Source organism: Sinohyriopsis cumingii, chromosome 9 (assembly GCF_028554795.1).
Source record: "Sinohyriopsis cumingii isolate HCF-2022 chromosome 9, ASM2855479v2, whole genome shotgun sequence".
In the NCBI taxonomy this organism is placed as follows: domain Eukaryota; kingdom Metazoa; phylum Mollusca; class Bivalvia; order Unionida; family Unionidae; genus Sinohyriopsis; species Sinohyriopsis cumingii.
In genome coordinates this window covers 107655478-107683218 of record NC_142969.1, presented here as the reverse complement: position 1 = coordinate 107683218, position 27741 = coordinate 107655478, and the positions used below count along the sequence as shown (strand labels likewise).

Sequence of the window (27741 nt, the reverse complement as noted above, 5' to 3'; positions counted from 1 at the left end):
TGTGTACCCAGTATCGTTTTATTATTTACAAACTTTTCTAAATTGGAACTGATGAAAATGAAACATTTTCTTGTAATAAATATGATTTATTTATTGTTAATTTCATATGACATCCATATATTAAATATGATAATACCTCAATACTATCAAACATTTTATTTGTTATATTTTTGGTCACATGAACTAATTATGTACTTCGGATGGAACAGTTATGCATGCCTTCATGAACGTATTTGTATTAATGCGCCTCATGTAAACATTTGCACGTGAACTATATTGCAAAAGTGAAGAATTCTTTTCACTTTAAAGGAAATTATTGGGTGAGAAAAACAATATACATTGGGGTTTGCTCCCCAACAAGGAAATCCAGGTCACAGGGTTACATTATATGTCTCCCCGAGGCTTGCCTCTTTGGGCAACAAATAATGTAAGCCTGTGACTGGGATTTCCTTGTCTCAGTGCAAATAATAAAAATAATAATAATAATAATAAATCATATTATCCAAGGATATTTATATACTAGGATGGCATAGCAATAGAACTGACAGCATTTCTCCTTCAAATACATTGCCTAGCTGATGATAGGAGTACTACCACTACCATCTATGATATATGATAACATCCGCTTCGGTCAATAATTTCCTGCTGGATGAGCATCGTAAACCAGATGACGTACCATTAAACAAGTCATCCATTGTCAGCTACAGCACCACCTCCACCCTCACTGCCTCAACTTGACTAATAATTTTTGGCAAAACCAATAGACTTGATACTGAATGAGTTTGATTTTGATGCCCAGTCTACTGGCTATCCAGTTTACTGGCTATTTTGATGTCCAGTCTACTGGCTATTTTGATATTCAGTCTACTGGATATATATGAATGAGATTGAGATCAATTGAAGCAAGCTCAGATATTGTCTCACACAATGCAAGTAATGACTGGTTCTGTGGTTCAAATATCCCACAAACCCATCCCACCCAGCATAAAGAATGAATAATGTCATGGACATAGATGCAACTGTTCTGTCATTATCATACTTAAACATACCTATCATATCATACTCAAACATATCTATCATATCATACTCAAACATACCATACAGATCATACTTAAACATACCTATCAGATCATACTCAAACATACCTATCAGATCATACTCAAACATACCTATCAGATCATACTCAAAAATACCTATCAGATCATACTCAAAAATACCTATCAGATCATACTCAAACATACCTATCAGATCATACTCAAAAATACCTATCAGATCATACTTAAACATATCTATCAGATCATACTCAAACATACCTATCAGATCATACTCAAACATACCTATCAGATCATACTCAAACATACCTATCAGATCATACTCAAACATACCTATCAGATCATACTCAAACATACTTATCAAATCATACTCAAACATACCTTTCATGAAGATCATACTCAAACATACCTTTCAGATCATACTCAAACATACCTATCAGATCATACTCAAACATACTTATCAAATCATACTCAAACATACTTATCAAATCATACTCAAACATACCTTTCAGATCATACTCAAACATACCTTTCAGATCATACTCAAACATACCTATCAGATTATACTCAAACATACCTGACTGATCATATTCAAAACCTATCAGATCATACTCAAATATACTTATCAAATCATACTCAAACATACCTTTCAGATCATACTCAAACATACCTTTCAGATCATACTCAAACATACCTATCAGATCATACTCAAACATACCTTTCAGATCATACTCAAACATACCTATCAGATTATACTCAAACATACCTGACTGATCATATTCAAACATACCTATCAGATCATACTCAAACATACCTATCAGATCATACTCAAACATACCTTTCAGTTCATAACAGGCCAACACCACAGTCAATAATACCATTAAAGTTAAAAGGGAATGTCTTTGTCCAGTATGCCTACCCAACACGAGAACATTCCTATGGATCTGCTATAGTGTTACTGGACACTCAGGACACTGTGTACCCAGTACCCTTGATATATTGAATCAAGTCATTCACGTGCCACTACAAAGAGAGGACTTGCTTAGTAATTGTCTGGAAGTTACCATATTCCAGTCAGGACAATCTGCTAGCAATCTTGTCTGCCACATTAGACAATCTTGCATTGTACAAAATTGTACAAGAGGCATCATCATTGTCAGATTCTTCCAGAGATGACAAAGTGTGTTCACAATCTCCATCCTTTTTGCTAGTCCTAACAATGATGCAAGATGACTCTACCTTCTAGGCATTGACTGTAGAAGTCTTTTGCTTGTTACTACCAGAGTTTTCTACTTGGTCCAGAATTCCAGCATTTGTTGACATGTTAATCAAGACTGGCATTCAATTGTTACTGCAGTCTGGTTAAGTGGCTGACTTGTAGCTCATTCTATTAGACAAGTTGTAGACAGAGACATGGCAGGCATGGGAATGTCAAAGCCCTCATCATTAAGAACCTGAGTTAATCGCTTGCACAGTGCAAATAGGGACCGGTTTTTTGGAAGACATTTTCCATAACCTGCTGAAGCATAAAGAGCTTGACATGGTTATGGAAGATAAGAGGGACCTGTTTTGTCACGATCGACTCCACAATCCAAATCAGAATCATACGAGGACAGCATGAAAGCCAATCATGACTATTATGTTTAGTACTGGCACTCAAAGGGATCAGGCTATTCTTGTTCTGCCATGATCAGACTTGGCAGTCCAAATCAGATTGCATAGGTCAGTACTGAAGTTGATCTTGCTTGTAAGATTAAAAGATATATTGTTTAGTATCTTGTATTTGATCCTGAAATCAAAGCACTGGCACTTATTGGTCTATCCATTATAATGACATAAGGAACACAGCTTATTGGTATATCCATTATACAGCCATAAGGAACTCAGCTGGCCACTTTAGTACTACTGTGTATGATTGGTATGGACTCTTCTCAGGGAAAAACAGTCATGCATAGTCTTTAGATATTAATAGCTCCCCTCAAGTGGAAAATGTGATAAATCTAATAGTAAAAAGGTTAATATTTTATGCCTGCTTTTGTTGTTTTGATTTTTAAACATTCCTGATGGCACCTTCTCATTGTATACTACAGGGTCACGTTCTTAACACAATTTTTAAGCTCTATTCATCCTGATGCGGAAAGAGAGAGGGGGAGAGAGAAGGAAAAAAAATAAATGAAATAGCTCTAAATATTGAAGTGTGTGTGTGTTTAGATTTTTAATGTAGCCTTAACATTTTCAGTCATATCACTGTGATGTCTGCCGTTGTGCAGTTTACAGTGGTGTCAGCACTGGGGCATCATGTTGCAGACATATAACATTTTGTCCTGCCCAGTCACATTGTCCTGACACCATGCTGACCAGTCCTAACATTAACCTCTTAATGCTGAGCGCCAAGCAAGGCAGCTGCTTGTACCATTTTTACGAGTCTTTGTTATGACTCTGCCTGGGCTTGAACCCATGACCTCCCATATCTGAGGCGGACGATCAAACCACTTAGGCCACCAGAGTGGTAAAATAGAGAAGTACAGGTCTTTGTAACATACATGATGGCAGATATGTTTCCCTAGTGGAAAAAGAAAGTAATTCCAACAATGTTATTACCACTGTATTGATAAAAGTGGTATAGCCACTGTGGCAATATAAATTTTCTCCCACTGATATATTTCAGTATCTCATTTAAAAAATCCGTAATAAAGGCTACCATTCCATATTCTCTGATACACTACATCATCATTGAAGAGAGGACCTCTGACACACTACATCATCATAGAAGAGAGGACCTCTGACACACTACATCATCATTGAAGAGAGGACCTCTGACACACTACATCATCATCGAAGTTAGGACCTCTGACACACTACATCATCATTGAAGAGAGGACCTCTGACACACTACATCATCATTGAAGAGAGGACCTCTGACACACTACATCATCATAGAAGAGAGGACCTCTGACACACTACATCATCACTGAAGAGAGGACCTCTGACACACTACATCATCACTGAAGAGAGGACCTCTGACACACTACATCATCACTGAAGAGAGGACCTCTGACACACTACATCATCATTGAAGAGAGGACCTCTGACACACTTCATCATCATTGAAGAGAGGACCTCTGACACACTACATCATCATTGAAGAGAAGACCTCTGACACACTACATCATCATAGAAGAGAGGACCTCTGACACACTACATCATCATTGAAGAGAGGACCTCTGTCACACTACATCATCATTGAAGAGAGAACATTGGACACATTACATCATCATTGAAGAGAGGACATCAGACACATTACATCATCACTGAAGACAGGACCTCTGACAAACTACATCATCACTTAAGAGAGGACCTCTGACACATTACATCATCACTGAAGAGAGGACCTCTGACACACTACATCATCATTGAAGAGAGGACCTCTGACACACCACATCATCATAGAAGAGAGGACCTCTGACACACTACATCATCACTGAAGAGAGGACCTCTGACACACTACATCATCACTGAAGAGAGGACCTCTGACATACTACATCATCACTGAAGAGAGAACCTCTGACACATTACATCATCATTGAAGAGAGGACCTCTGACACATTACATCATCACTGAAGAGAAAACCTCTGACACACTACATCATCATTGAAGAGAGGACCTCTGACACACCACATTATCATAGAAGAGAGGACCTCTGACACACTACATAATCATTGAAGAGAGAACCTTAGATCTTTTGTCAAATTTTGATTCCACAATGCTTTGTCTCTGTGGAATGTATTATGGGTGCTATTTTGGCTGAATAAGGCACTGTTTGAACCATTCTCAAGAGCTTCATTTGTGTAAGGCCTGCTTTCTAATCATATTAGCTACAACAGGTAGAATGTTGGTTGACCCAAACTGCTTACAGTTCTGATGGGATGGTTCACTCATCATGGCTCCTGCTTTCATTGACAGGAACTCACTGTTGGCAATCAGTCTGGTAAAACCAACTTCAAGCCCAGACACTTCAGCTCAAGGTCATCTACAGGACCCATTGAGAGCTTTGATGTGGTAAAGAACCAAGTCAGTACCAAGTGGGAGATCCCATCAATTTGTACCTCTAAAAGAGGGAAAGGATGATAGCTCAGCACAGGCTTTATTGTTCTGGATAAGATGGGTTTTCTTTTCTACATATGGAGAATTAACTCAGAATCAGGGAACTTGTTATGCATTTCAACTCATGATGTTAGGGCAGTCACAACAAATATCATATTAAAATAAAACTGTTCCCAAGCTGACATTATACAAGCTGTGGGATAGTAGTTAAAGTCAACTTCTACAGCTTTGACAGTAGGGATCTTTCATCCCAGAAGACTGTTAGGTTGGTGGGATCTATCTTCTTGTGCCACATCAGCTAATTTGAAAATCTTTCACTGCCGAAGAATATGGTTTAAACACTCAGCAGTTATAAAAAGAAGAAATGGTCTATCTTAAATTCATCCAACAGAGCATCAATCCCTTTGAATTGGCACAAAAATAGAAATAGAAGCAATAGAAATTGAAATATAAACCATAGAAATAGAAATAAAAGCAATAGATATAGAATATAAAGCAATAGAAATAGAAATAAAGCAATAGAAATATAAATATAAGCAATAAAAATATAAATATAAATAATAGAATATAATCAATAGAAATAGAAATAATTTATAAAGCAATAAAAATATAAGCAATAGAAATATAAATAATAGAAATAGAATATAAGCAATAAAAATAGAAATATAAGCAATATAAATAAAAAAGCAATAGAAATAGAAATATAAGCAATAGAAATAGAACATAAGCAACAGAAATATAAGCAATATAAATGTAAACAATAGAAATAGACATATGAGCAATAGAAATAGAAATAAAAGCAATATAAATAGAAATATAAGCAATACTTTTGATATTTTCCAGAAGAAAATTATGAAACCACAGAGATGATAGAAATGAGGGACTTTTCATACAAATATTCTGTATCTGGAAAGAAGAAAAAGGTATGTCAGCTGTTTAATTTTAAATTATTTGATGCATTATTTTGAGTTCATGCATTGGATGCATTGAGACTCTTGATGGGACTTTCACTATTAATAACACAATTCATAATACTCTATAAAAACTCAAGAGCAGACTCAGTACTATTTAAATAATATTGGGACTATTGATAGAACTATTAGTGCTATATAAATAGCATTGGGACTGTTAATGGAACTCTCAGTGCTGTATAAATAGCATTGGGACTGTTATTGGAACTCTCAGTACTATATAAATAGCATTGGGACTGTTACTGGAACTCTCAGTGCTATATAAATAGCATTAGGACTGTTAATGAAACTCTCAGTGCTATATAAATAGCACTGGGACTGTTATCGGAACTCTCAGTGCTATATAAATAGCATTGGGACTGTTAATGGAACTCTCAGTGCTATATAAATAGCATTGGGACTGTTAATGGAACTCCCTGTGCTATATAAATAGCATTGGGACTGTCAATGGAACTCCCTGTGCTATATAAATAGCATTGGGACTGTCAATGGAAACTCTTGGTGCTAAATAAATGCAGATTCTTGATGAAACTATCAGTACTATATAAATAGCATTGGGACTCTTGATGAGACTCTCAGTGCTATATAAATAGCATTGGGACTCTTGACGGAATTCTTGATGCTATCAGAATAGCATTTTGGACTCCTGATGGAACTCAGTGCTCAATAAATAAAATTGGAATTCATGATGGGACTCTCAGTGCTATATAAATTGCAAGGGACTCTTAATGAGACTCGTGGTGCTATAATTTTGTTATCTATTCCTTTGTTATTGGTTTGCTATCTTAATAATAATAATAATAATAATAATGATGACTTTATTTAAAGAGGGTAACACAGTTAGCTAATAGCTAATCTACCTTGAGGCCTTCATACAAAGGAATTTATTTATTTTCGTTGCATCTCTGAAGCCACTGGATATGTTGGGTTTGGAAGAAGGAAATAGAGTGGGCATTTCTAATCTCAACTGGAATACTATTCCAGAGCAAAGTTTCAGAGTATTGGAAACTTTTTTTAAATAACTCCTTATTTGGTTTGGGAATTTTATACTGTTTGGTAGACATGGATCGCAGGTGGGGAGTATTACCAGGCAGCCTATACTGGAATAGTGATTGTAAATATTCAGGAGTACTAATTTTGGATATCCTATACATTAATTTGGCTTTTCTCAGAAGGATTCGGTCTTTTGTAAGTAATATATTTAACTTACCAGCTAATTTTCCTTGCTTTCTTTCTTGATTGATATTAGACCAAAGCTCTTTTTCTGAAGATGTGCCAGCTTTCCTTTGTTTTTATCATTTGAATTACTCCATACTGTATTACAGTAGTCTATGTAGGGTTGTATGTAACTGTTATAAAATTGTTTTCTATGCCTTTCAGGGAGAAAATGTCTTATCCTGCTAAGAAGACATAAACTTTATTTAAATTTTTACTGATATGTTTGATATGTTCAGTCCATGATAGGTTATTATCTACCAAAACACCAAGTAGTCTATCATGACAGACCATTTGCAAATTTGTATCCTTCCATGTCAGACATAGTTCATCACTATCAAGATTTGTTCTTTTTTTGCCGTGTTGAGATAAGTAATATTTTAGTTTTACCAGTATTTACCACCATGCCATTGCATGTGCACCAGTTTTTCAGTTTGTTCCGGGCATCCTGTAAAGAAATTTTGAGTTCATGCTTTGTGTTTTGGATGTCTGACAATGTTGTGTCATCTGCAAAGAGATCTGTAGATGATATTGAGTCTCTTAGTACAAGTGGTAGGTCATTAATAAATAAAATAAATAGTAATGGACCTTGAATTGAGCCTTGTGGTACTCCATATCTAATTGTTTCAGGTTCAGACAGAACATTATTTATATAAACATGTTGTGCTCTCTAACTGCTTTCATCACATTGGTAGATTTTTACTTTCTTCAAAAAGATTTAATGATCCACCATGTCAAAAGCTTTCCTGAAATCTACAAATACAGATCCTATTATTCTGGTTAAGTGCTTGAAGCCATTTATCAGTTAGGGAAATCAAAGCAGTCTCACATGAATGTTTCTGTCTAAAGCCTGATTGATTAGGGTGTAACAGCAAGTGTTTGGTTAAATATGATAAGAATGAGTCATGGACATGTTTTTCAATCAATTTTGATATGTTTGGTGGTATTGAGATTGGCCAGCAGTTATCAGCATCATCCTTAGAACCAGATTTGTGAATACTCTAGAGTTACTTTTGCAGTTTTCCATATTTTGGGGACAGATGAGGTTGCAATGTTTAAACTGATTATAATGTTATGCCATCTCAAATAGCAGAGGCAGAAGTTTTAATGAATCATGGACCAATCTTATCCAGTCCTGTAGCTATCTTGGTGTCAAGTTCACTGAGACATTTTTTAACAAAGTTTTTTGATACTGTTGGGATAGATAATAAGTTATTTTAGTTTTTTTTAATCATACTTGTTATTTTATTTTTCCATACTTTATATTGTGCATGGCTTCCCATAGCCTTGAATAATCTCATGTTTTCATAGCAGCCTGGATTTCAATAGTGAGTCAATTATCAGATGTCTGTGCTGCTACCATTTTCTTAAGCATTCATAGACTTTGATTAAAGTTAATTTGATGATTAAATATTCTTTTCTATTTAATTAATTAATTAATTAATTAATTATAATAATAATAATATGTATTATTTATATAATATGTATTTGACCATGAATATGTATTTGATTATAAAAATGAATTTGATTATGAATATATATTTAATTATATGATAACTTCATGAAGTAGAAATTAAATCCTTTTTGTAAAATTAACTAAAGAAACTATTTAGTAACTTTCAATTTGTATTTTCAGGTAGCTTCGAGTGTGAAGCCACCATTACTGATTTTCCATGTATTGGTCATACTTGGTTTGACAATTGCCATAATTGTGATAGGAGCATTAGAAAGTTCATAACAACCAGACGTCGGCTCCATGCCAGCAGCACCCGATTGGCAGTGTCGAATGTTGTCAGATGGATATCGGTTATGACAGGATAATATCAGCCTGACATGTACATAGAGATTAAGATAAATAGGTGTCTTTTTGTAAAGTCCTTGTTTTCATGAACCTGGAAAACATTTAATGTCTTTTAAACTTAAGATAGTATTGCTTTCATTTTCAAAACCCCAGATATTGTGGGGCCTTGGACTTGTGTATTTTATATACCCTTTTGGACTCTTGAATTTTATGTACTCTTGAAAGCGGCTTATAACTCTGAACTCTTGGAATCAGTTAAAACTACATCCAAGTTTATTTGTAATAAGCAATTGTTGTAGAATAGCCTATACTTATTTTTAAGTTGCATCAATTACAAATTAATGACAATTTTACAGTTTTCAGACCAGATGATAGTCTTGGGGCTTGTTCCAGAGAAAAATGTTTGTAAACTGTCCCAAAGGAATTGTAATTTGTTTATATTGCAGTCAGGCTATCAGCATCTCTGATTACCAGTCCATCAAATGAAACTGACTTATATCAGACTATGTTTGTGTAGAATTTTTATATTGCAGTCAGGCTATCAGCATCTCTGATTACCAGTACAGCAAATGGAACTGACTTGTATCAGACTGTGTTTGTGTAGAATTTACAAGCAAATGTTTAGTTTAAATTATGTAACTTTCCATAGAGTATACTAAGGGACTCCCCAGTTAGTGGTCTCATGCAATGATAACTTATTGACCTTCTTGGACTCCCCAGTTAGTGATCTTTGATCTTATCTGAGTACACCCACTCTCTTCATTGATTACAACTGTAAGACTTGCCTGAAATTCTGTAATTAAAGACCTGGATTGTTTCATTGGACTAAATGTTCTGATTCAGTTCAATGCATCTGAATCTCAAACGAGTTGGTAATTGGGCAAAAATGAAAATTCATGCAAGTATTAAAGGGATGTCACATGTGCTTGGCCAAGATCATGGGTCCCAAAAGTTTTACATATATGCCAAAAATTGAATATGTGTAAATAACATTTTTTATGCACTGTTTGCATACCCTTGGGCTTTTATTTAATGACACTGACAAACAACACATTGAAAAATTGCACATTTAACTTGGTGTCATCTTTTTGCACAAATTACAAGAGAATATAGATACAAACAAGTATAATAATACAGAATATATCATTCCACAGCATTTTGAAGTGAAGCTTTCTGTGAAACTAGATATCAAGGAGTACCTTGACATATAACAAACATATATAATTGGATGTTGGTATGTTGGTCAAGAGATGCAGTGCCATGTAACTACTTTTTTTTTACAGATTCAACCAAGCCTACATAAATTTACAGTCAAACAACGCACCTTCTTCAGAAACACCAATTCTAACATAGATATTAATACAGCCAATGGTATAATTTAACTATTTTACCTTTAATTTAGACAAAACTTCTGCTACCTGAACAAAATTGGCACTCCACTGATCGTAGTCACATTTGGTTCCGCATATAAAACTTTGGAACTTCATGGACGTGAATAATGTGCAAGTGTTTGTAGTAAAATAATTTTGCATGTTTTAATGAGTTAAGGCAGTTTCATTTGCTCCAGTTGTGATGTTTAGAGAATTATTTGAGCGCCACAGTAAAAGGTCCCCATGTGAACCAATTCCGCATATAACATTGCGGACACAAAATTCAGTACATTGAAATTATGACTCATAGTTTCAAAATATGAACCTTTTAGCATGTTATCTGTCAGTTATTACTTTGTTGTCTTTGTTGTAATTGTATAGAACAATAAACAGCACATGGTTTGATGGACACGATGAGTTATATGTGTGACTAATGTTTCTGGGTGTTAAAGTTTGCAAAATTTGAAAAGTATATTTTTCTTAGTTATATGAGAAGAAGTTCATAATGATGTATTTTGTTGCTCTTATCTTTGCTAAAATTACATAGAGCTGCTTGATGCAACAAAATAGCAGTATAAAAGTAGACCAAATTTTCACATTAGTTTGCTGTCATCAACAGATGCAAAAATTATGACAGCTGATTGTGCATGCTGGAGGTATTTTAATTATTACTGCATTTATATATCTGCATCTGTCTGCTCTAAGATAAAATCCTATCAAAATTTTTTCACTCTAAAGTCAGTCAGTAGCAGAGGTACTCATGATCTCAACCAAGCACATATATTAAAAATAATAATAATGCATTATGATAAAAGTGGTGATACACATCCTTTTTCCGCAAGTCCGAGTATTTGTTTATTTTCATTACCGGTACCATTGACAACATTTTGGTAATATATCATGGAAGAGTATGGCTACCAGAAATTATTATACACAGGTCTATCTTTTATCTAAATATGATTGTAGCAATAAATATTCCATGTAATGTATATACTCACTTATAAGTCACGTCAAACTCAAACAATAATGATCCTGATCTGCCAAAGCATAATGCACCTGCAGATAAGGGTCTATATTGTTTGCCCTGCTGATAACTCCTAACAAACTGCAAAGACCCAGATCTGATGGCACATTATGCAATTGCACATCTGTGTCTGTGCTTTTTTGCAGTTGGATTGACTTATAAGTGAATAAATATGGTACTTCTTCCATGTAGTTGTTTTCACACAATGGAAAAAAATCTGTGATATAATGGTGAGGAAATATTTTCACAAATAATTTTTTTAAGTATTTATACATATGTAATAGCAACTATCTTATAATTGTTCACACTCATATATAGTTTATTTACATAAAAAGTATTAATAAAAAGAAATATATATAGAATATGTTTACAAAATTTATATATGTATGTTTTTTTATATAAAGTACATACATGTACCAGTACACTCGTATGACTTGTTAAAAGGCAGTTGTTGGGATGATAACTGCTTTTTGCATTATACATCACACCACTGAGTAGCAACAATGTATGTGTGAATGCCTGCATGTTTATTGTCGGGATAACTGCTGACTGATTTATGTGTCAAAGCACCATATAGCAAGATTAAAAAAGTATGTATGAATGCCTGTATGTGTGTTGTTGGGATGATAGATGCTGACTGCATTTTATATCAAACCACCAAATAGGAGAATAATATTTTTTTAAATATTAATTCTTTTATCTGTGTTTATGTGAATAGTGAGTAGGGAAAGTGTGTAGGAAAAGGGATAAACAAAATTCCAGTCAACTGTACAGTAATAATTTCAGTTTATGTAACTTAAGTATATTTTTGAATTCACATTATTGTGTGTCTTTAGTTACGACAAGAAGAAATAAAGGTATACTACTATAATTTTATTTGTCTCAATTTTGTCATACATTGTCATCCAACCATGAGTAAAGCCTCTGCTGAAGAAACCAACACTCGATCATAATGATTTAAAGAACTACCACCCAGGTTCTAATCTCCCATTCATATCAAAAATCTTAGAAAAGGTTGTTCTATCCCAGCTTGTATCTCATCTGAATTCAAAGAGTCTTTTTAGCAATGTACAATCTGCATATTGCCCTTGCCACAGTACTGAAACTACTCTTCTAAAAGTAGTTAATGACATTCTGTCTGCTTTGGATAGTGGAAAGATTACAGTCCTCGCCCTCCTTGATTTGTCTGCAGCATTTGACACAATAGACCATGATGTATTACTTCACCGTCTCCAGCATGTATTTGGCATTCATGATACAGCCTTACTGTGGTTCAAGTCCTACTTGGTCAACAGGACACAAATTGTGTCTGCAAATGGAATACACTCTGATCACAACATAAAGACTTTCTCATTCACTTCATTTACCTCAAACAATAAATATCAGCAAAACCAACATTAAATCCACACAGCCAGTACAAAACCTAGATGTTATTCTGGACAGTACTCTCACATTGCACCAACATGTCATGAAGATATGCAAGGCTGCATATCTTGAGCTCAGAGATGCATCAGCTCCATTCACAAATATATTTCAATTGATGCCTCTAAAACACTTGTGTGTTTATTAGTACCTTCAAGACTGGACTATTGTCAATCAATTCTGTCTGGTTCATCTCAATATCTATTCCAGAAACTTCAAAACGTTCAAAACACAGCTGCTCGGATCATACTTAGAGTACCATGATCAAAGCACAGAATTTATTTCATTATCATAGGACTTAGATTGCTACTGTTGTTGTGGGTTAATGCCATTTTTCAGCAGACAATAGGTTATACAATGCAGCCAGTATAACCAGTGGAGAAAGAACCCACCCCAGTAAAAACCACTGACCCACAGGAAGCTACTGGCAAACCTTTTCACATACATTTCCAAAGCAAAAGACTTGAAGTGACATGGACAGAGATGAGATGGCTTAGATTGGTAAAGGTGAGCACTTAAGGGCACTTGGCCACTCAGGGCCCCTAGGACTTTGATTAAACTACGGATATGATGTCCTTGTGAAACATACATTTCATGCCTTACAATGTGTCCATTTGAAACATATTATATTAAATTGAAATTGAGAGTGGTACAATCACTGCTTGGATGGTGTCCTTATGAAACATGTTATATTAAATTGAAATTGAGAGTGGTACAATCACTGCTTGGATGGTGCCCTTATGAAACATATTATATTAAATTAAAATTGAGAGTGGTACAATCACTGCTTGGATGGTGTCCTTATGAAACATGTTATATTAAATTGAAATTGAGAGTGGTACAATCACTGCTTGGATGGTGTCCTTATGAAACATATTATATTAAATTGAAATTGAGAGTGGTACAATCACTGCTTGGATGGTGTCCTTATGAAACATGTGAACCGAATATGTGACCAGCTGGTAGCAGTCAATCATTTTTGTGTTCAGAGCCGATCAAATTGTGAAGATAACTAGATTGAAAGACAGAGGATGCAATCACTAGATTGAAAGACAGAGGATGCAATCACTAGATTGAAAGACTGAGGATGCAATCACTAAATTGAAAGACAGAAGATGCAATCACTAGATTGAAAGACAGAGGATGCAATCACTAAAGTGAAAAACAGAGGATGCAATCACTAAATTGAAAGACACAGGATACAATCACTAAATTGAAAGACAAAGGATGCAATCACTCATTTGAAAGAAAGAGGATGCAATCACTAAATTGAAAGACAGAGGATGCAATCACTCATTTGAAAGACAGAGGATGCAATCACTAAATTGAAAGACAGAGGATGCAATCACTAAATTGAAAGACAGAGGATGCAATCACTAAATTGAAAGACAGAGGATGCAATCACTAAAGTGAAAGACAGGATACAATCACTAAATTGAAAGACAAAGGATGCAATCACTAAACTGAAAGACAGAGGATGCACTCACTCATTTGAAAGACAGAGGATGCAATCACTAAATTGAAAGACAGAGGATGCAATCACTAAAGTGAAAGACAGGATGCAATCACTAGAATGAAAGACAGAGGATGCAGTCACTAAATTGAAAGACAGAGGATGCAATCACTAAATTGAAAGACAGAGGATGCAATCACTAAAGTGAAAGACAGGATGCAATCACTAGAATGAAAGACAGAGGATGCAGTCACTAAAATGAAAGACAGAGGATGCAATCACTCATTTGAAAGACAGGATGCAATCACTAAAGTGAAAGACAGAGGATGCAATCACTAAAGTGAAAGACAGAGGATGCAATCACTAAAGTGAAAGACAGAGGATGCAATCACTAAAGTGAAAGACAGATGATGCAATCACTAGAATGAAAGACAGAGGATGCAATCACTAAAGTGAAAGACAGAGGATGCAATCACTCATTTGAAAGACAGAGGATGCAATCACTAAAGTGAAAGACAGAGGATGCAATCACTAAATTGAAAGACAGAGGATGCAATCACTAAATTGAAAGACAGAGGATGCAATCACTCATTTGTTTGTGTCTTCCTTTTCCACAGCTGGTATGCTAAACAGCTCATGGAGACTTTCAGGGAAAGGGAAGATGTCACTGGTGAACATCAGCGTATTGTATTGTCACTGGTGAATATCAGCGTATTGTATTAGTTGACCGTAGCACTTCATCAATGAAACTGATTCATGATGAATGGATAATTGAAGCTTATGCAAAAAAGAATGGACCATTTCTTTGATAAAGCTGGTCTTCTTTTATCACAAGACTTAATTGATACAAAGTTGATTTTTTTATTTGGTCTAAATATCTGAAAAACATGAGCTTTTTAATTAGCCTATACAAGCAGTGTTTCATTAGTATTTATGTGACAGGCAATAGTTCTAGTATTGTACTGTCTTGTTCTTTATTTGGATTAGTCATGCATGGATAAAATCATGTGTGACAAGGCAGTAGTTCTAGTGTTGTACAGTCTTGTTAATAATAATAATAATAATAAAGACTTTATTTAGAGAAGGTAACTAATCTACAGATTTTGACCTGTTTTAAACCGGCTCACACTGGTTCAAAACTGGTACAATCTGGTTCACATCAGCTCAGACTGGTTTCTCCTAAATCAAAACAGTTGACACCGGTCTATTATAAGCCAATTGTATCGCTTAAGTCTCAATTTGACAGGTTTGAACTGGTTTTGTTTGGCTATTAGCCCAGTTTAGTCCCCTTCAAACCATTTGAATCCCATTCAAACCAATTCAAATCAGTTTATCCTGGATCAAATCAATTCAAACGTTTTATTACAAGCCCATTTTATCACTGAAGTCTCCATTGTGCAGGTTTTAAACAATTTTTGACTGGCTCAAATCAGTTCAATCCAGTTCAAACCAGATCAATCTCCTTCAATCCTTTTCAATCTGGTTGATACTGGATCAATCTAGTGCATTATTGGTATTTTTATTGTCCATTAGAATAACTGGACTGAATTTAAATTAAGTACAAGCTGGCATTTTGGGGAGTACACAACATCCATGACTGGGCTGCTGAGTCCATTGCTTCCTTGCCTCTCTCGGACAATGTACACAGACGGAAATGTGGAACCATTTCCACCTATCTAAAGCTAGGTGTCCTGATGTGACCAATCGCAGCATACGTTACATACTGCTTGGGTTGACACCTAGTGCAGTCGACAGCTGACTGAATTCCAATGTTTTGATACCATAAGTGCATGTTGGGTCTATTCCCACTCATGAAAGCCCGTCATTCAGGTTGTTAGGAAACACATAGTCCCACAACTTGATGGCTAAATTAGCAGTGCTCTGTGAGCACATAAACGCCAGGGGGATGTGGCTCCAATATCCATCCCCTAGGAACAATTATCCGTGCAGACATAAACCAGAGGCACATGTACTCCATGTGTCAACGCTTCTTTAATTCAAGAAATCAATCAAAATCAAGTGTTCATGCCAAATACTAACAGGAGAACTAAGAAGGCAGGAATTACCCCTAAGACATGCAGCTAGAGTAAGTATCCACCCTAACACACACCCACCCATATAGCCATCAATAAATGCAACACACATTTCAGTAACAAACGAGTAACTACCGTTCCTGCAGGAAAACTTATACACCAATTGATTGACCAACTACCAATTGAAGATTATCAAGTCGAATTAACAACAAATTATGACACAATGCCATCAAACCATCAATTAACACAAACACAGAATTTGGCAATAAAAAATACCAGGAACTCAAATTAAAACAATTATCACAACTGAAAGTATGACAAAATACCCTAACTCAATTAAAATATACACTGATGGGTCCAAAATATCAGAGCCCCCCCACCCCCCACCCCCGAACAGCAGTAGTAGTGGTAATACCCGAGCTGAGCATCAAAATGGGCGAAAGGCTACCTAATCACTTCTCTTTTTACACAGCAGAATTCTGGGCCATCTTAGAAGCCCTCAGATGGATTAAGGACAACAACATACCTAAAGCAATGATTATAAGTGACTCGCTGAGTGTCATAACATCTATATTAAATAATAATACTTAATCAAGAGAAAATTTCCTCAGGCAAACATATTAATTAATTAAAGAATTATATAACAAAAAACTTTAGTGATAACAAATGGCAGGAATGCTGGTACCAAAACACCAAAGGCAGGAAACTAGATTCTATTCTAAATGATATTACATGTAACAGGAATAAGAAACCACCTAAAATCAACAACAATGATCAAAAACCATAACTAGGATCTATACCAGAAAAACCAAATTGGCCAGCAGCTTTGGGCAGTTACATAGGACCCCAATCCCACAACCCAAACTGAAACCACTGCTGGGTTCCAGAAGATCTAACACATATATTCAACACCTGCCACAAACTAAAGAAAGAAAGAACCAAACTAAAAATGGAGCAAAATAAGAATGGATCCCTGGAAACATAACCAGAGTTTTTAATGAATAACAATCCTAACCTCAATCTCACATATATAAATATAATTAACTTTATACATGAATCTGGGATACAAAACAAAATATAAAACTAAAACTGCATAATTCAACTATTTACAACTAGAAGACAGGCTAACAAACTAAATGTAAATACCAATAAGATCAGATGCCTTCAATGACATGTCTTGGTAACCCAAGCATTCAGCATAGATATCTGTCTTATCCAAATAGGTAACCCAAGCATTCAGCATAGATATCTGTCTTATCCAAATAGGTAACCCAAGCATTCAGCATAGATATCTGTCTTATCCAAATAGGTAACCCAAGCATTCAGCATAGATATCTGTCTTATCCAAATAGGTAACCCAAGCATTCAGCATAGATATCTGTCTTATCCAAATAGTTTTAGCCAGAAAATAACACCACACAACTAGTTCAGGCTAACAAACTTAAATTTAGGGAATAAATAAGATCAGAGGTCTTTGACATGTCTTAGCAACCCGTGTATTCAGCAAAGATATATGTCTTATCAAAATAGATTTAGCCTGAAAATAACATCACATAACTAGTATACAGGCTAACAAACTTAAATTTAGGGAATAAATAAGATCAGCTGTCTTTGACAAGTCTTAGCAACCTGAGTATTCAGCAAAGATATCTGTCTTAACCAAATAGACTTAACCTGAAAATAAAATAACACCAAACAAATCTAACCACATAAAATAACAACTGACAAATGAGGCAACTAGGAACAGAAATAGGAAGGGGAAAAATATATATATAAAGGAATATATATATATATATCAAGGGAAATTTGTTGTTTTTCACCCTTTTTCTTCAGAGAAAAGGAGAGAAATGAAAAATTTCATTTTGTTTTTAAAAACAATTCTTACAGTTACTTTTCTCTTATATATTCAATCTAACCACTCCTTTTCCCCTTTCTCTAAACTATACATGACATCCTAGCATGCACGTAACACCATTAATACCTCTAGGCCCCTAAAATTAGAGCATATAAGGTGGTCCAACACCCAAGACCATCAGGGCCCGCTGTACAAAGTGGCAGACCAATAAAAAACTTTAGTAAAGAAAGACCTCAAATTAGTCTCTGTAAGGTGGTCTAAAACACCAAGGACCATCAGGACAAACACCACAAGGCTGCAAAGTAAAACAACGATAATTTAGACATGTAAGATCCTAAAAACCAAATTCAACATATAAGGTGGTCTCAAAAGACCAAGACTATCAGGACCAGCCACACAAGGTGGCAAACTTTGCTGAAACCTGTCACCTAAGATATGTACCTCTCCTAAGCAAAATTCTAACTCAGCACTTTTTTTTTCTTCTCCAAAATTGTGTAGGATGACAATTTAGACCCAATACTCTGAAGTCTAGGAGCACCGACCTATGACCTTAGATCCTCCTTTCCACCCTCTCCTCCTTTGCCATGGCTGGGCATAAAAACACAATCAGCGTGCAGTGCATGCCCTTAATACCACTGAAAATATGAATGTGTGATGGGTCCATTCCTACTCATACATACCAAAATGCAGCTCAGTAGTAGCAACTGAATAGGTTAAGTGTGTGTTGGGTCTATTCCCACTTGCCTTCAGTCTCTCCATTCAGACAGTTCAATTAAAAAGTGCTCACTGAGCACATAAATGCCTGAGGGAAAGTGGCTCCAATTCCTTCTCCTAGGAGCAATTAAATAGCCTACCATGTAGGCATAAAGCAGAGGGACATGCTCAGAAGAGTGCAAACCTCTTTAATCCAACATAGATCATTCGCACCATTCAACATTGAATAAACGAAGATGGCAATCAATTTATTTAATAACTTGAAAGATAGTTGGCACTGGATGATGGATGGAGCCTACGTGGTTGAAAGGCTTGCAAATGAATGGAAGTTTCAAGGTAGCAGAGAAGGAAAAGCAGAGGAAGAAAGGAATTATTGAGAAAGTGAGGAAATGGTGGAAGAACTGGAGAAAATAGAAAAAGAAGAAGAAGAACCCAAAGGCCCTTCTCATATGCCTTGAAAAGATTTGCCTTCTTGCCTAATTTTTTTTTAGCTAGCTGTAAAGTTGTTGTGTTTGTATGTTGCATGTTGTATGGGTTATATATGTCTATGTCCCGCCAAGCGTTCTAGTTTTTTCCCCTGCTGTTTTATCTGATTGAGGTCAGACCCCTGCTACATTGTTACCAATCTCCAATACTGTGACATCTCCTCATATGTTCCATTCCTATTGTCCCTACACAACAACTCCACTTTCCTTTGTCCATATATAGACCCAACCTTTTGTCACAATATCATCGCAGGAGGTCTTGCAATGATAATTCCCATTGTTGCTATTTCAAAATGGATGTTTGACCACACAAAAAAACATGTGATCTAATGTTTACAGAAATGACGTATCATTGCACAGAATTACCAGACACGCAGAATTGGCTGACATGGTGGGTACTTCTATACTTAAGACAGAAAAACTCTCAATATTACATGTTATCAAAGTGAGAATAAACTTGAATAACTCACTAAAAAAATTGGACCATACATTATCAGTATTTTTAAATCGTAATTTTAAACTTATAAATCAAACAGGATATATTTTCAGGATTTCACCACGTTCAATTTAAAGCACAACCACTGCGAGCAAATTCCGCACTACGTTTTGGATAATGCGTCTCTCTGTGTAACTGTTACTGTTTTCACCGGAAGTTAAATTCAATAGCGCATCCGATACGCCCGTTCCTTCGTGTTTGTATTAACAGGTGTAAAGTACCAGCAAAATACCTGCATTTAGAAATAATCATATCATCAATTCTACCTTGGTAAGTTTGAAGTGATTACATCCATTCTTATTTGTTGACTTTATTTTTATGCGGTGCATGGTATAATTGAATGTCGAATAACAACGTCGACATGGCTCTCTTAGGGAAGTTGAACTACTGTATACTTGGAACATGGTAATATTCGTTGCAGTCAAAACGAGAAAGTTTTAATCACCTAATGTAATCACCTAGTATATTGTAGTTGCCGCAGTATGTATATATCACAAAAGTACAAACACAGACACACACTTCTCTGTTCTAAGCACACGAGTTTAACGTTTTGTTCTAGCCTACAGTGTAAGAAATAACTCGTTTTTGTTTTAAATTTAGTGCTGTCTTCCCAAATAACGGCCTTATATAGCCTGTTCTGATGTCAGTTGACGCTGGAATGACTAATCAAAGTTTCAGGAATATCTCGTACACTTGGCCGCCTAAATTGACACTCTTCCATTAATTTTTATGTAATTAATATACTTATTGTGCTGTCTTTATCCTGGTGGTGATTTGTTGTTGTTGTGGGGTTCAACACCATTTTTCAGCACATGATAGGCTATGTATGGCGGCCAGTATCAATGGTGGAGGAAGAACCCAGGAAACCACAGGGAAGAACCACCGACCCACAAGAAGCTACTGGCAAACTTTCTCACATACCCACATTGGTCGAATCCTAGACTCGAACCCATGCAGACAGAGGTGAGATGGCAGTGATCCGTAACGGAGAGCGCTTTAGACCACTTGGCCACTCGGGGTCCCCTCCTGGTGGTGAAAATATGACACTAGCAGATGAATGCATTTTCATGTTACATTGATGTATATTTGAATTTGTTGTGATACGACTTTAGTTGAGGTTTGCCGAAGTATGTTTAAGTAATTTCATGTGGGGGATAATGTTCTTGAATGAAACGAAACATTGCTTACAGTTCCAACATGCATAATATATTTCTATTCATTTCGTTAACCCTTTACCTCATAGAGCATAGTTACAAAGTGCAGCGCACTATAAATAGAACACCTGTTACCTATTCAACTCCTGTTAACTGTTAAAAATGTAGTGTATGTTACGTTTAACAGCAATTTTAACCATTTTACATTTTTGGTACATACCTATTATATGTTGAAAAATTTAAGAATAAAGTCCGATTGTTATAGTGTAATTATTTTTCACGGAATAATTTTTTTGTGCTTTAAAATCTTGAGAGAACTCATTCACCATCATGTCAGTGAGGCTGCATGACCAACCGTAGCTGCCATTTCTCATACTCGAAATTTACAAGTTTTTCGTCTGCGTCTACATCACTGTGTCATCTGAATTTGATAATTTATAAAAGTAATTGCTGCCTACATCAATATCAGAGCCTTTACCTAAGTTATTGAATCTTTCATAGTTGTAATTCTAATCGTGAAAACTGTGTAAGTACTGAATGAAATCCGCGATCGCCATTTTGGAGAGTGGAGATTACGACCCAGTTACTTTAACCCTTTACCTCATGCAAGAGTCTTTGGATGCCTCTACTCCATTCGCATTGGAAGCGCCTTTTGATGCCTCTACAAGATTCGCATGGAAGCGCCTTTTGATGCCTGCTGTAAACATCAGCCATTTTTAGCTGGTGTTTGTTTGCGTCACCTTCGGGGAAAACCCCCCTATTATATACTACATTCATTTCTGCGAATGACAATTACGTCAGATCACATGGTTGCTATTTATGCACTGGTTGATATCTGCTATTTAAAGTAACTGGGTCATAATCTCCACTCTCCAAAATGGCGGCAGCGGATTTCATTCAGTATGTATAAAGTTTGCTTTACAATAATTTGGACCTTGATGGCCAATAATATTACACCAAGGGAATATATACATGAACTGGGCGGGGCTAACAGTTCACTGAAGCTACCGTGGGAAAATGATTTGGCATTCCTTAAATGTATGATATGGTGTCAAACCTTTGATACAGTTTAATGCCTGAGCTAAACATCGGTACCAAATTTATTACGCTACATGAAATGTGGCTCGAAATAACAGCGTTTATTCTTAAATGGGTCACTCAAGAAAGGAGAGAAGTGTCCTCCCTTGTAGTTATTATATAGCACATGTATGACAGGTCAATTTTAAGCAATGATATGAACCCCTGAGTACACCAGTCCCTCATAAAAGTAAAATTTGCAATCATATAAATTAATTCACATATTATTTTAGGTAATTAATTCATATATTATGGTAGGTAATTTTCTACATTTTTATTTTTCAAAATATATGTACGTGACAAAGTTGCCAGTAGCTTCCCTTGGGTCTTGCTTCTTACTGTGGCTTTTCTGGCTTCGTCCTTGATTCATTTTAGTGGCCGCCAGTTATAGCCGATCTTGTGTTGAGAAATGGCATTAAACCCCAAAACATCAACAATAACAACATTAATAACAACAACCTATTTTATATGAATGAACTTCTTGGTCAAATTCAGCAGTTAAAACTGTAGTTTCTAATTTTTAAGTTGATAATTATGGAGGTTGGAAGTATTTGTCACATTAAGAAGTTTAACAAAATTAAGACAAAACGAAAATATTCATTTCAGCAATTTGAACCAGATCCTTCCATGTGACTAGCAGACAGTGTATTTGTGTTATCTTCCTCTTGTGCATTTTAGTTTATCACATACTTACACTGTCAAGCTTGATGTATGTGTACAACAGTCTGCTCTCTTTATTGACCATTGTAATATATTTCCCCATTTATTAAAATTTTTATAAGATTCTGTAGAAAACAAAGTACCTTATAATACAAGCTTCCTGTATTATAATGACAGACAGTGTATATTTTACAGTATATTTGAAAAAATCCTTTTGTTGCAGTATTTGTTGCAGTACAGTACAGTCCCACTTGTTTTATTAAAGTTAATAATTTTACAACTGGGAGAAAGATCGACTGGATAAAAGTTCTTAAGCGTATTTTGACTTTGATATTACAGAAAATGGTAATTTGTATTTTAGGATGTACATGTGAAAAAAATCACCACATCTTTCAGTTGTTGTTTAAATTTCACCCTCATAATGTAATTGAGTAATAAAATGTTAAATCCTTTTGTTATACTTTATTTGTGAGCAAGAGTAGATTTATTTATGTTCCTAGGGTAACCATTATGTGATAAATTGGCAATATTCAGACATGTTAAACAATAACATGCCACAAGGTCACTATGTTCTACACCTGTCTGCACCGGTTAATAATGGACGCCATGTATAGCCTAATGTGTGCTGAAAAATGGCGTTAAAACCCACAACAACAGCAACAACAACACTATGTTATTTTACTATTTTGTAAATATATCCATAAGGAAATCTTTCCAACATTTTAAAAATCTCACTTGGAAAATTTCATAACCACATGAAATCAAATGTGTATTTGATGCAGGAAAAGATAACCTCTATATCAGTTTGTTTGAATTTTGTCAGCAGTTTTTGGAAATTCCTAAATGTTGTAATTGGCATGATGCAGTTCTTGGAAATGCTCAAATATTGTGGTGCAATTCTTGGAAAAATGCTCTTTTTCTTGGTAAGAAAGCACGATACATGAATACATAATTGTAGTATTGATGCCTCACTATCTCTGTTTATTTTTTAATATTTTTTTTTACCAAACCCCAATGGAACCTCTCCAAAAAATATATACACATGGTAAGTTAATATTCAGAAAGGATAAAGAATGGCAGAAAGAAATTGTTAAGATTGTTTATTGATTTGTGTAATGTCATGCAACTCCAACTACATTAGTAACATGTATGATTCTGGGTGTTCTCTGGATGTGCATAACAATGTTGGAATTGTGATCCATGCTCAGGAATTGGAACAAGGTGTGAAGACACACATGTACAAGGGGTGGGGATTGTGATAGTGGAGAACATTGGGTTATTGCGCCTTTCACCAGACTTTTACTTTTGTCTGTCATTGGTGATGGTAATGACCCCTCATTTTGTTATTTTGTTGTATAATTAACAGTAATGTTTTTGTTCATGTGTCAGAGGACTGCAGCCTAATTGTTTGAGAGGAAGTATCCAATTTACATGCAGCTGACGCACAAGAGCACTTGGCATGGAAATCTCTTTGTTTCTCCAGAATATTAAGCATGTGAATGTTCAAAAGTGGCATTTTTGTATGAAATAGAATTTTACAAATATTTAATGAACATGATGAATCTAGAAGAATTTCATCAGTATCTTAAATAAGACAATGAGACAAAAAGTGATGAAATTTAATATTTTCTTTTTTGGTATAAACAGGGGCGACAGTGGCTTTTATTTAATATAGTCCTTTCTTATCTGCAGCGTACACATTATGTGATTAGAAATTATGTGCAAATGAACAATATTTTTGATTAAAAACTTAAAATGTATCATACATAAACATTTTAATACTAGGGTCTGTAAAATGCATCTTTGTAAATCTTTCATTTCTAGTTTGTGTCTCTGGTCATTACCATAATGATAGCAATGGAGGCAGGTGTGGGGTGTGATGTGGGGAGTATTCTTTATTCCAGTGTTGTAGAATTTAGCCAGTCCTAAATGTGTCCTAATTCAGTATTAAACATTCCATCCACGGTTGCCCAGTTATTTGCTACAGTGGGGGAAAAAATAACTTTGCAAAACAAAAATCTGGGACAACTTCTGCCAGACTTGTATGATAATAGTTTCCCTGCAGATGTACTTTCATGAACATAGCTTGGCAGTTTTTTGATGTTTGTACTGTCATGGTGCAGAGGTGGGGAAGTGGTATCATGGAAATTTAAACATGGTATATTGATTTTTGTACATTCTGTACATGTGTCTGTGCATATGTCTAGATACACTATTGACTTGCCACCCTTATCTTGTATTGTTAACTATGGCTAGAGGTTGACATTCCGTTTGGCAAATACTCTATTTGTATAGGGGTGATTTATTCACCATTTATAGGGTGTACGGTACTGGATATTTATTCACATCTTTGCCTTAGGATAAGAATTATTTATACATCTAATTAAAGGTTAATCTATGGTAAAGGGGCTTTCTTTTTTATTTCACTTTGATATTTGACAAATCAAGCATATTTTAGGTCATTTATGGGAAAGAGGTATGTCTTTTATTTTAAGTGGGATAGATCAAAACACATTTGGGTCATCTATAGTAATGGGGCTTGTCTTGTATTTTCAGCTTGATGAATCAAATATATTTTAAGTTATCTGTTGTAAAAGTGCTTGCCTTTTATTTATAGTTTGATAGATCTTTGGCAAATGGGCATTTTGTTTCAGGTTTCATTGAACTATGCTGACTGGCTTGCCTTTTATTTCAAGTTTGATTCTTCAAACACATTTTAAGACAGTTATAAAGGTCAGTTACATTACTAAAACTTGTTGTAAGTTAACATTCTCCAAAATGATTGCAAAAGCTATGTATCTTAATGATTGGGGGCTTAAACAGTAAATTCCTTAACCGATTACCCATAATACTTTAATTGAACCATAAATGGTTAATCATAGTCAAAAACACTCATGTACACAATGTAAACTGATTCAAACAATTATAACATAATCAAAGCTTTCAGTTTCTAATATCTGATGGCATTTGCATGTGACACTTATTGACATGAAGATATATTTTCTTGCTTGCATTTTAATGAGTTCTATGTATGTGTGCAACCTTTATTAATTTTGTCATGTTTTCCACCATCTTGTAAGTAATCAGTTCCAACTGGTCCTGATTGCTAGGATCACCCAAACACAAAGTGTAAACCTCTAGTATGGTAGTAATAAAGTGATGAGTTTTCCTTGTTTTAAAATGACTTGGTATTTGCTAGTACGAAAGTGACATGAGTATTGCTAGTATTGAAGTGACATGAGTGTTGCTAGTATTGAAGTGACTTGAGTATTGCTAGTATTAAAGTGACATGAGTATTGCTTGTATTAAAGTAACATGAGTATTGCTAGTATTGAAGTGACATGAGTATTGCTAGTATTAAAGTAACATGAGTATTGCTAGTATTGAAGTGACATGAGTGTTGCTAGTATTAAAGTAACATGAGTATTGCTAGTATTGAAGTGACTTGAGTATTGCTAGTATTGAAGTGACATGAGTGTTGCTAGTATTAAAGTAACATGAGTATTGCTAGTATTGAAGTGACTTGAGTATTGCTAGTATTGAAGTGACATGAGTGTTGCTAGTATTAAAGTAACATGAGTATTGCTAGTATTGAAGTGACATGAGTGTTGCTAGTATTAAAGTAACATGAGTATTGCTAGTATTGAAGTGACATGAGTGTTGCTAGTATTAAAGTAACATGAGTATTGCTAGTATTGAAGTGACTTGAGTATTGCTAGTATTGAAGTGACATGAGTGTTGCTAGTATTAAAGTAACATGAGTATTGCTAGTATTGAAGTGACTTGAGTATTGCTAGTATTGAAGTGACATGAGTGTTGCTAGTATTAAAGTGACATGAGTGTTGCTAGTATTGAAGTGACTTGAGTATTGCTAGTATTAAAGTGACTTGAGTATTGCTAGTATTGAAGTGACTTGAGTATTGCTAGTATTGAAGTGACATGAGTGTTGCTAGTATTAAAGTGACATGAGTGTTGCTAGTATTGAAGTGACTTGAGTGTTGCTAGTATTAAAGTAACATGAGTGTTGCTAGTATTGAAGTGACATGAGTGTTGCTAGTATTAAAGTAACATGAGTATTGCTAGTATTGAAGTGACTTGAGTATTGCTAGTATTGAAGTGACATGAGTGTTGCTAGTATTAAAGTGACTTGAGTATTGCTAGTATTAAAGTAACATGAGTGTTGCTAGTATTGAAGTGACATGAGTGTTGCTAGTATTAAAGTAACATGAGTATTGCTAGTATTGAAGTGACATGAGTGTTGCTAGTATTAAAGTAACATGAGTATTGCTAGTATTGAAGTGACTTGAGTATTGCTAGTATTGAAGTGACATGAGTGTTGCTAGTATTAAAGTAACATGAGTATTGCTAGTATTGAAGTGACTTGAGTATTGCTAGTATTGAAGTGACATGAGTGTTGCTAGTATTAAAGTAACATGAGTGTTGCTAGTATTAAAGTGACATGAGTGTTGCTAGTATTGAAGTGACTTGAGTATTGCTAGTATTAAAGTGACTTGAGTATTGCTAGTATTGAAGTGACTTGAGTATTGCTAGTATTGAAGTGACATGAGTGTTGCTAGTATTAAAGTGACATGAGTGTTGCTAGTATTAAAGTGACTTGAGTATTGCTAGTATTGAAGTGACTTGAGTATTGCTAGTATTAAAGTGACTTGAGTATTGCTAGTATTGAAGTGACTTGAGTATTGCTAGTATTGAAGTGACATGAGTGTTGCTAGTATTAAAGTGACATGAGTGTTGCTAGTATTAAAGTGACTTGAGTATTGCTAGTATTGAAGTGACTTGAGTATTGCTAGTATTAAAGTGACTTGAGTATTGCTAGTATTAAAGTGACTTGAGT

The 27741-nt window shown here is 35.1% G+C and overlaps 2 protein-coding genes across 6 annotated transcripts in view; both read left to right on the top strand.

Annotated features, from left to right (window-relative positions):
• LOC149792440 (uncharacterized) overlaps positions 1-12408 on the top strand; it is a 132500-nt gene extending 120092 nt beyond the window's left edge. For 3 of the 4 annotated variants that reach the window (XM_089971013.1, XM_089971014.1, XM_089971017.1), the window contains 2 exons: positions 6000-6083; positions 8983-12408. In XM_089971013.1, coding sequence (XP_089827139.1) covers positions 6000-6083; positions 8983-9080 — 182 coding nt within the window. In that variant the 3' untranslated portion in view covers positions 9081-12408. Of the gene's footprint in view, positions 1-5999; positions 6084-8978 lie in introns of all 4 variants that reach the window. The other variant, XM_089971015.1, reaches the window with a different exon arrangement.
• A 7748-nt stretch (positions 12409-20156) lies between these two features.
• Positions 20157-27741, top strand: part of LOC149792439 (phosphatidylinositol 4-phosphate 3-kinase C2 domain-containing subunit alpha-like) — a 184372-nt gene continuing 176787 nt past the window's right edge. For both annotated transcript variants that reach the window (XM_089971011.1, XM_089971010.1), the window contains exon 1: positions 20157-20265. The gene's annotated coding sequence lies outside the window, so the exon portion shown is untranslated. The remainder of the gene's footprint in view (positions 20266-27741) is intronic.